Raw genomic sequence first — 11338 nt, 5'->3', positions numbered from 1 at the left:
ACCACCACCATCTCCATTATCACCTTCACCTTCACCTCCACTACAGCCACCACCTCCTCCACCCCCTCAACCACAAATACCACCTCTACCTCCACCTTCATTACCACCATCTTCTCATGAAATTCCACCAGTATTTTCTCCTAATCCTAGTCCACCATTGGAAGAGCCATTTCCACAACCGCCATCACCAGCATATCCTCCTAATTATATTTCACCAGTAGACGAGCCAATTTCTCCACCATCATTTCCTCCAAATGAAAACACGCCAGTAGCTGAGCCATTTCCTCCACCTCTATCACCAGCATCTCCTCCAAATGATATCACACCAGTAGCTGAGCCATTTCCTCCACCAGTAGCTGAGCCATTTCCTCCACCTCTATCACCAGCATCTCCTCCAAATGATATCACACCAGTAGCTGAGCCATTTCCTCCACCAGTAGCTGAGCCATTTCCTCCACCTCTATCACCAGCATCTCCTCCAAATGATATCACACCAGTAGCTGAGCCATTTCCTCCACCAGTAGCTGAGCCATTTCCTCCACCTCTATCACCAGCATCTCCTCCAAATGATATCACACCAGTAGCTGAGCCATTTCCTCCACCAGTAGCTGAGCCATTTCCTCCACCTCTATCACCAGCATCTCCTCCAAATGATATCACACCAGTAGCTGAGCCATTTCCTCCACCAGTAGCTGAGCCATTTCCTCCACCTCTATCACCAGCATCTCCTCCAAATGATATCTCACCAGTAGCTGAGCCATTTCCTCCACCTCCATCACCAACATCTCCTCCAAATGATATCACACCAGTAGCTGAGCCATTTCCCCCACCTCTATCACCAGCATCCCCTCCAAATGATATCACACCAGTAACTGAGCCATTTCTTCCACCTCTATCACCAGCATCTCCCCCAAATAATATCCCACCAGTAGCTGAGCCATTTCCTCCACCAATATCTCCTCCAAATGATAACGCCCCTCCTTCTCCTTCACCATCACCAGTTCCATCAACATCTCCTCCTAATGACTCACCAATACCGGAACCACTTCCACCATTAATACCCCCATCATTTCCTCCAAATGACAATGCACCTGTAGAAGAGCCATTTCCTCCTCCTTCACCCAAGAGTCCTATAACTCCACCTCCACCTCCACCTAAAACCCAAAAACCCCCACCTCCACCTAAGATTCTCAAATCTCCACCTCCACCAAAAAACCCAAAATCTCCACCACCGCCTAAGATCCCTAGATCACCACCTCCTCCCAAAGGTATAAAATCTCCACCTCCACCTAAAATCCTTAAATCTCCACCCCTACCTTGGTTCCCCAGAAGCTCACCACCTCCACCCAAACTTCTAATATCACCTCCTCCACCTAAAATCCTTAAATCTCCGCCCCCACCTTGGTTCCCCAGAAGATCACCACCTCCTCCCAAAGGTATAAAATCTCCACCTCCACCTAAAATTCATAAATCTCCACCCCCACCTTGGTTCCCCAGAAGATCACCACCTCCACCCAAACGTCTAATATCACCTCCTCCACCTGAAATCCTTAAATCTCCACCCCCACCTCCACCTCCACCTAGACACCTCAAGTCTCCGCCACCGCCAAGGTGGCCCTAATTTTCTACCTCCACCATGACATCTTAAATCTCCTTCATCTCAAAGTGTATGAATCTTCATTTTCTCTTTGCTATTTAAAGAAATCATATCTAAGTGTGTTATAAAATATATAAAACAAAACTATTGAATTGTTTTTATGGTTTTTGTGTGTGTGTGTGTGTGTGTGTGTGTGTGTGTGTGTGATCTTTATAAAAGGGAAAAAGTTGAAAATAGGTTTAACAATTTAATTAGAAAGCAAGATGGAGATAAATGCAGATTTTATTAATAGTCAAAATTTCTCCATTATCTTTTAATGCCCAGTTTGTTGAATTGCATAGTTTTCTGTTATTTCTATTTTATTTAAGAAAAAATTTATCTATATGAAGAGCTGATGAATATATATACATGTATGTATTTTTATTTTAGGCGCACTTGGTGCAATTTCAATTATAGCATAAAACATGAATAATAGTTTTGATACTATGTCTCATAAGTTTGAAGTATCAGAGTAAACTTAAAACTCCCACCTTGATGATATAATTTAGATATTCAGCATCTAATAAAAAGGGAAAAAAAAAAAAAAAAAAAAAAAAAAAAAAAAAAAAAACAAGTTTACGTGTAGAATTCAAAATTTTCAACCTTGTACGTGCATGTTTTCCATTTGTAGTAATTTGTGTATCTACCTGTATGTTAAGTGAGTGTTTCTTTATTTACATGCATGTAGGTAAATTAACATTTTACTTCGTATTATTGTGCATCAATCATTAATATAATTTTCAATTTCTTATTGCAGGTTACAGGTATTTATAATATAATAAAGTAATTTTGCCGCTTGTGATCTACCTATATTTGTTACATCTGGTCTTCGGTAGGAACAGATCTAGACAAGCGATCAAGCTGTGCAGAATTTTATTTTTATGTACTTTTCATCATATATACCTTGATATGTGATCTAATTAAGTTTTACACAAAGCCGTTATGATCTTTTAATTAACTAGATCTATATTGTAATTTTAAATTTCAAAACAATAATATATGTGATCTTAATTAATAATTAAGATTTGATATGATCCTCGTGCGATCTCTTTCTCTTTGTACGTATTACATATATAGTGGTTAAATAAATTAATCTTTTGATTAATTCAAAAAATACGGAGAAGTCTTGGGTGCCTTTGAAGATTAAACTACTACTTCTAAGATGTTGTGTAAATTAATTTGGTCACACTTTTATGAAAAAATAAAACTGAGATCCAATTATGAACTAGCCCAAGTTTTTGAGAATCTTATATGATGGCACGTGAAACCGGCAGTAAGCTTAAATCGTAGATGCTTCAACCGAAATGTGAATCGTGTCCTCTATATATATATATATATTGATCCGCCAATAACCAAGAACATGAAAACAACAAGGTAGCTAGAAATGTATAAAATAACAGCATTAACTCAATTATAATTATTTTTGGACTTGTAACTAAAACTTGTCTTAGAAAGGCTACAATGACATTGTTCATATGCCATTGCATTAAAAAAATATATATATTCCTCTAAAAAAAATCCAATTTATACTATAGTTTTCTCCCTAATGTCGTAAGATTTTGCATATCTTAACTTTGATCTACCATATTTGACAATAAAAAGTCATTTAACGATGTTTTGATGACTTTTCTAAAAATAAAAATAAAAATGCTGTCAATATGTCGTGAAAACAACCTTTTGTTGTGGCGATAACATTTTTTTTTTATGAAGCTTACTTTTATTGATTTTATTTATTAGTTAAATTGCGCTCATTTGCTCTTATATATATATATATATATATAAGTGTCAGGCTAAAGGATCTCCTAGGGTGATCAAAATAGAGGAGTTTGAGTCCAATTAATTACAGACTTCTTAGTTAAGCTTTGCAAACTCATCAACCCTATTGAAATTTTATCACTAAACTTAATCAAAGGTTGGCATGCCATTTTAATGTTTATATTCTTTTGGAATGAAGAAATGTATGAATATAAATGACAAACAACTACACAGTAAATTTCACTTTCTCACTACTTTCATATTTCATAAATTAAATACTAGAGTCAATACATATATCCAATCAAATCTTTTTTTTTTTTAATAAAATCCAAGCAAATCTTTATATATAAGAGAAGCTTGTTCGCTAACAGAAACATTAATAACTAGATATGACTTTCTTCAAACCCAAGCAAAAATAAATTAAGTTGCTATTCAAATATCTTATAATTCATGTCCTGACCGTAACCTTAGTAGCATATATTTAAGTTGTGGAGAACTGTACAAGTAAGGAGGATGTGTTGAATACGATGGGGATGGAGGCGATTCGTAGTTATAAATTGATATGTGGAGGAAGGAGGTGATTTGCATGTTGTCTTAAATATTTGACTCTATTAATCTATATTACATTAATAAAGTATCAATGAACAAAAAAAAAAAAGTTAAAATAAATATTATTCCAATACTAAGTACTCCTTTCTTGGTATTCTTTTCTAATTATGTAAAACGATCACGAAATTTATCAAGGCAATAATTATTTAATTACGCATAAGGATATATTTTAGTAATTGAATTGATAAGGCTCACTTTGAAAGAGATTAGATGGTATCCGATTTCCTTCCTAGAATATAAGTACTGAAAAGATAATTAATGATCCTCATAATTCTTATTTCTTTACTTTCTAAATCTACTATCTTTCTCATCACTTCATCACGATTTAGTAAACATTTCCTTAGTAGTCGACATTTATATGGAAGAAGGAGAAGCATGCATGCATAAACGTGAATATAAAAGAAATATGAACTACATAATTAGTAAATTTCGGCCTGTGACTTTCATTACGTAAATTTAATAGTACAATCATTGATATCAAAATAGTTTGTAGAATATTTATCACTGTAAGATCCTTAGCTCTTATATGGATGCAGCATTCAGGAATGAAAATTGCATCGGTTCTTCAAACCCAAACAGATGTATATATAGGAAGTTGCTATTGAAGCTTATTCAAGTGGTGATTGTAAGCTTACTTAATAGCGTTTATGAGGTGGGGGAGAACCATAGAAGTACGGAGGCGGTGGTGAGGGAGATGGCGAAGGGGGAGACTTATAAATATATGGAGGTGGAGGCGAAGGCGATGGTGGAGGTGGGGAATTGTAAACATAAGGAGGTGGTGGAGGTGGTGAGTTATAAATATAAGGAGGCGGTGGTGATGGGGATGCCGGAGGGGGAGGTGGAGATGTGTAGACATATGGTGGAGGTGGTGATGGTGAAGGTGGTGGTGGTGATTTATAGATGTATGGAGGCGGAGGCGGTGAAGGAGATGGTGGCGGTGGTGACTTGTAGTGGTATGGTGGATGACTTTCATGCTTTGGTGGTGACGGCGATTTGTGGTGGTATGGGTGGTCATGTGCATCAATATGCTCTGGAGGTGGTGGTGAGTTATAAAAGTAAGGCGGCGGAGGTGATGGCGATGGAGGAGGTGGAGATTTGTAGATATATGGAGGAGGATGAAAAGGGGACGGTGGTGGAGGAGATATATAGATATACGGAGGAGGTGGAGATGGAGATGGAGGAGGTGGAGACTTGTAAATATATGGGGGAGGTGGAGAAGGAGATGGTGGTGGTGGTGACTTGTAAAGGTATGGTGGATGGCTTACATGCTTTGGTGGCAGTGTCAACTTGTAATGGTGTGGCGGGTTTATATCGATAAGCTTAGGTGACTTGTAATGGTACGGAGGGTGTCTAACATGCTTTGGTGGCGGCGGCTTCTTGTAATAATATGGTGGGTAAGCCACTTGCTTTGGTGGCGGAGGTGACTTGTAGTAGTATGGAGGGTGCCTAACATGCTTTAGTGGCGGAGTCGACTTGTAGTAGTAAGGAGGGTGCCAGACATGCTTTGTTGGTGGCGGCGACTTGTAGTTGTATGAAGGGTGCCTAATATGCTTCGTTGGTGGTTGCAAATTATAGTAGTGTCGCGGATGGCTAAAATGCTTTGGCGGTGGCGGCGACTTGTAGAGATATGGTCGGCGGTGTACTGCATGCTTCGGTGGTGGCGGGGAAGCATAGAAGTAAGGCTTATAATGATCAGCAACCACACTAGTGGCTATGAGGCAAAATGCAATGGCATAAACCAGTCGAGGCCAATGCATTGGCCTCGGCTGTCCTAAGCTTCCCATTTCCAGCAAACTCAACTCTTGTTGCCAGAAATTTAGGTTATTTTGGATAGTGTACTACTTAGGTTGTGTAGTGAATTGCATGGTAAGGATGAGTATAGTCCCTTTATAGCATGGTAAGGTTGTGTAGCTAGTGAGATCTCTCTACCAAATTGATGAGCAGGACATATTATTTTAATCAAAACAGGCCGGATAATCTATTGCCTCCCAAAATAATATCATTGACCAAAATGTTAAATCTATTTTATTTTAGGATTTTACTAATAATTCTAATTTTCCACCTAATATAATTTATTGTTCCTTCAACGTGTTGTTGTGCCTTCCCACAACATCTCTCTGATATCTGCTTGTGGTTTTGATTGTCTTTGTCTTTCTTTATATACTTGTCCTTTGATAAGCCAAAAAAAAAAAAAAAAAATTTGTAAACAGAACTTTTAAAGTCAAAATGCAAGTTTGGAATTAATATATGTAACTAGCATTTCCCTACTCCAAAAGCTGTATCGAAACATAGGGGTCTAAAATCATTAAAAAATTTGTAGAGCTGGTTACAGTTTGAAAATTTTTAGTCGTGTCTTACTTTCTTAATCTTATAAACTAATAATACAACGCACTTCCACGATCAAGAAATAGGAAGCTCCCATGTCTTGATTGTTACCATACGTCTATTCATTCAGATCGAGCTTGCGAATTTCTACTATTTTCTTCCTTTTCAAAAATTGAAATATAACATATTGTCTCGAGCCATTTGTCACTGGGTCATTGTATACCTTCAAAGATGATGCAAATTTTTACTTTCATAATATATAATCCTGTTACAAATAAATTAAAAAGATTCTTGGTCCTCGTATTCGTTCATTTACTAAAATTTGTCACTATATCCATATATGCATACAAACATATACATGTATATGTATATGTAGAATATGCTATATGCGTGTACACAGGATCAGCTTCTACATTGAAGCCGGCAATATTAGAGTGTTGGGGAACCACAATAATGTAATTGAAAACTTATGTAAAACTAGAATTTACTTTTAATAATATAAATATATGAAGCTTTATTATATTGTTTACTTTCCAAAAGTCACTTGAAAATATAGCAATGAATTGGATTTACTTTTGCGTGTTATTAATTCAGAGTATCACTATTAGTGTATCATAATGAAAATTAACAGCTCAGAAAGCATTTTATGGCCAAGCAAAGAAGGAGAAAAAAATGACATATAATTTATCATATATCAGCAACCACTTAATCCAAAATTTGCTGAACATGAAGGTATTATACATAATGATTTTCACATGAACGACAGATGACGCGTGTGTGTGTGTGTGCGCGTGTGTATATATATATATATATATTTATATGTGTGTGTGTGTGTATGTATGTATATATAAAGTAGGTAACTTCTGGGAATTGCAAAGCGTGTTTACGTGAATTAAAGGTCCTTTTATCCTAAAAAAAAAAAAAAAGTAAAGGTCTTTAAAAAAAAAAAATCTTTGGTGATATTTAAATAATTATAATTGGAGGAGGAAGTATGAGTAGATGGATTCTTGTAACTCATAGGTACAATTAATTTTCAAACAATACGTGGGTGCACTAATAAATTTATTTAATTCGGGATAGTGCTAGAAGAAAACTTTTGCAGAACTTTTTGAAACAATATTCTTGGCAATAAACACGTATTAGTTTTCCCATAGAAAAACATTCATTCATCATCCAAATCATATATATATATATAAATAAGTACATAACTGATTATGCACATGATGAAACTTGGCTTGTTTGTACCTAAAACTAGAAAACTCTCGAAAGAATTGATGGAAAATTGAATCATGTAAAAGAAAAACTCTCAAGTTGGTAAATTAATTTGTTCATGATACCAAGAACTAGACGACAAACATGATCTGCCGGCTAGCTACATTATGATGATCTATTCCATTATCAACAGTTGTTATATTCAGGGAGGCAGTTTATAATATAATAATTAGTTCCTAATGAACAAAAAAGTAACTTTGTACCATCCCAAAAAAAAAAAAAAGTAATTAACCGGCAACTGTAGTAATTAAACTTGTTTATTTCACCAACACTAATTGAATTGATTGGTTAATTTATTTAGTCAGCTTAATATTGGCCGCACTACTAAGTCTAATATCTATACATTACATTTTATAGTTCACAAGGTTTTTTTTTTTTTTTTTTTTTTTTTTTGCTTTTGGTTAATTTATACTTTCCTTTTTTTGAACTATAGTATTAGTATACTCCAGTGCTTACTTATACCCTTCCAAAAAAATATGTAATAAATATATTATATTTGTTCATGGTAGGCCATGAACTTGTATGTCTAAGCTAGATGGAGACCTTTTATAAGTCGTGAGGTACGGCAGGTACTTTTTCATAAATTAAAAAAAAAAAATATATATATATATATACACACACACACACACACTTTGACCATTGCAAAAAATAATAATAACAAATAAATGAATAAACAAACGCTGCATGCAATTTGCAAACATGCAAACAAACGCGTTTCCGAGTTTCTAGCCTCAACTATATGGCGAAGAGAGAGAGAGGGAATATATTGAAAAAAGGATCCAGACAATAATTAGAAGATGTAAAAGAAAAAAGGAAAAAGATAAGTTTTGGGAGTAGAATTCAAAATATGTGGCTATATGCTGCTTAGCCAAGCTGCACTAATATTTGGTTATATAATATATAATGTGCATATTTTTGTTATTCTGATTCTCATATATACTTGCTCAACTTAATTTGAAAAGGACCTCCTGTCTTTGTACACATGTACAAGCCAAATGAGTGACGTCTTAATTTTGAAGAAACTTGTGAATTAATATTTAGTTTCCTTACATAAAGATTAGTTTTCTATTATTTTTATTAATTACTATAAGCACATCTATAGTCTATCTATAATCTATACATAGAAGTGGAATAGGTTTTGTACTTCAACCATGGATTGACTACTCTCTTTTCACTTAATTTACATCTAACTTCATGTTTACTCCACATGGCTTAATCATTATCTCACACACATCAATGTGTACCTTTTCTCTCAAGTCACACATAAATTTTAACTTCTTAATATTGTCTAAGCTTCTTCATAATGCCTCTGTATGTTGTGGAACTCCCTTTCTTGTTCTTTTCTTTTACTTTTCATATGAAGAATTAATTGAATAAAACAATTCTTTGTGTTTATATATTATTGATTAATGTACCGATATAGCCTCATATGATCATATTGTGGTATCCTTTGGATTATACTTATATATTTTCTATGTACTATTATTATATTTGTTCCAGCGAATACTGGATAGGTATTTGTGAATATACCAGCCGCCCAAACAACACGATTGCTCATTTTATTGCAGTGAATGTTGCTCTAAATTTATTCTGATCTTTTAAATGTTGAGATCATTCCCTAATGTGTTAGCGCTCTTCTTTTGAATGGATTCTGCTTAGTTGCTTTTGTATAAAAGTTTTTATGATCTTTTTATCATGCTTCATATGAAGTTCTTGTCAAAAATCAAAAAATAAAAAATAAAAAACAGAAAAAGTTACTAAGGTCTAGGCACGTCCTTCATGCTAGTTATATATAAGGAGTTAAGTTGCAATGTTTGGATGGAATAACAATAAATGGCAGGAATTTTGAACAAGTTGCTAAATATCAGTAAATTTAGAATTTATCAATTTTATTTCATGATAAAAATTGGTAAAAATCTTAGATTTACACATTATCAAATTTGAAATGTGGGATTAATTCGACGGGTTTCACTTTCATGAATCCCCAAAATTATGTACATGTCAGCTGATAAACTCGTTTTTGCCCTTCAAATTTGAAAATGTAGGATTAATTCGACGGGTTTCACTTTCATGAATCCCCAAATTAATTATGTACATTTTAGCTGATAAACTCGTTTTTAACCTTAAAATGCTTTCTGTAAAATTAATGATTTTATGTATTAATGATTATGGTAAATATGCATTAATTCAAAAACTATTATAGCAAACTTTCTCTATTGTACCATTTTCAAAACAAAAAACAAAATCTTTATTGCACGTACATTTGTTGCGTTTGTCTGATAAGCTGGCGAGCAACTACTAGCCAAAAAAAGAAATAAAACCAGCTAAGAAGAGCCTTCTTCCGAAGATGAACACAAAACTATTTTCTATACTTGTGTCATTAAAAATCCTCAAAGAAAAGGTTACGTTGACTTTACAACACATATAGTAAAAGGATAACGCTGATATTTAAAACCAACAAAAGAAATTATCTAGAAAAAACTCATCATATGCTGCACAGAATATATCTCTCTCATTAATACTGCTTTTTTTAAATAAATAAATAAATAAAGGTTCGTTTGAGATAAGTTGCTTGTGGATGAATATCTTGGCGGATCAAATGCATTATTTCTAATCGTATTCTTCTGCAAATCAATGCTAATACGTTTTACAGATGTACTAACTAGATTATTAATAATATTATTGTCCTTTTCATATCATGCCATGACATATCACATCAATAATCCAAGAACATTTGTAAAAGGTAACAGCAAAAAATAAGAAAATGTACGCGCGTACTGAAGATCCAATCAATGACAATATTTCATATTCGAAAAAGGAAAAAGTACAATCAAACGAATTTCACACTTCATTATTCATAGAAAGTAAATTTGTTCACGAATGGTAACAATGCGCTGAAAATTTCTTCATATCCAAATACAAAAGACGAAGTTAATTATTCAAATCAAGATCAACCGGTATTCATAAGTGATCTAGTAGTGTGTAGAAGGTGGAGGTGAACTGTAGATGTACGGCTTGTGACCTGGCAACGGCGGGAACTTTCGGTGGTACGTCAGAGATGGGGTTGGAGGAGATTTGTACAAGTACGTGGGATGTACTATGTATGGTGGTGTGGTGGTGGAGGTGATTTGTAGTAGTAGACGGGAGGTGGTGGAGACTCAATTGGAGGAGGGGGTGAGTTGTAGAGATATGGAGGTGGTGATGGTGATGGTGGAGGAGGGGATTTGTAGACATAAGGAGGCGGGGGTGAGGGAGATGGCGGAGGGGGAGACTTGTAAATGTAGGGTGGTGGTGGCGATGGTGATGGTGGGGGTGGGGATTTGTAGACGTAGGGAGGTGGTGGCGATGGTGATGGTGGAGGCGGAGATTTATAGATGAGTTGTAGAGATATGGAGGTGGTGATGGTGATGGTGGAGGAGGGGATTTGTAGACATAAGGAGGCGGGGGTGAGGGAGATGGCGGAGGGGGAGACTTGTAAATGTAGGGTGGTGGTGGCGATGGTGATGGTGGGGGTGGGGATTTGTAGACGTAGGGAGGTGGTGGCGATGGTGATGGTGGAGGCGGAGATTTATAGATGTAAGGAGGAGGCGGTGAGGGAGAGGGTGGAGGGGGAGACTTGTAAATGTAGGGAGGTGGTGGTGATGGTGATGGTGGGGGTGGGGACTTATAAACGTAGGGCGGGGGCGGTGATGGTGATGGTGGCGGGGGGGACTTATAAACATAAGGAGGTGGCGGTGAGGG

General features: G+C 35.7%; 1 protein-coding gene across 1 annotated transcript in view; it reads right to left on the bottom strand.

Moving 5' to 3' along the window:
* Window positions 1-204: 204 nt before the first annotated feature.
* The window catches only part of LOC21410730 (nascent polypeptide-associated complex subunit alpha, muscle-specific form), a 13358-nt gene continuing 2224 nt past the window's right edge, over window positions 205-11338 (bottom strand). Inside the window, 5 exon segments of the mRNA XM_024169454.1 lie at window positions 205-1457; window positions 4665-4966; window positions 5030-5776; window positions 10696-10976; window positions 10979-11338. Of these exon segments, the coding sequence (XP_024025222.1) occupies window positions 205-1457; window positions 4665-4966; window positions 5030-5776; window positions 10696-10976; window positions 10979-11338 (2943 nt within the window).

This window comes from Morus notabilis, unplaced genomic scaffold, assembly GCF_000414095.1.
Source record: "Morus notabilis unplaced genomic scaffold, ASM41409v2 Scaffold1005, whole genome shotgun sequence".
In the NCBI taxonomy this organism is placed as follows: Eukaryota; Viridiplantae; Streptophyta; class Magnoliopsida; order Rosales; family Moraceae; genus Morus; species Morus notabilis.
The sequence above is the reverse complement of the archived record's forward strand: the minus strand, read 5'-3'. Positions and strand labels throughout refer to the sequence as shown.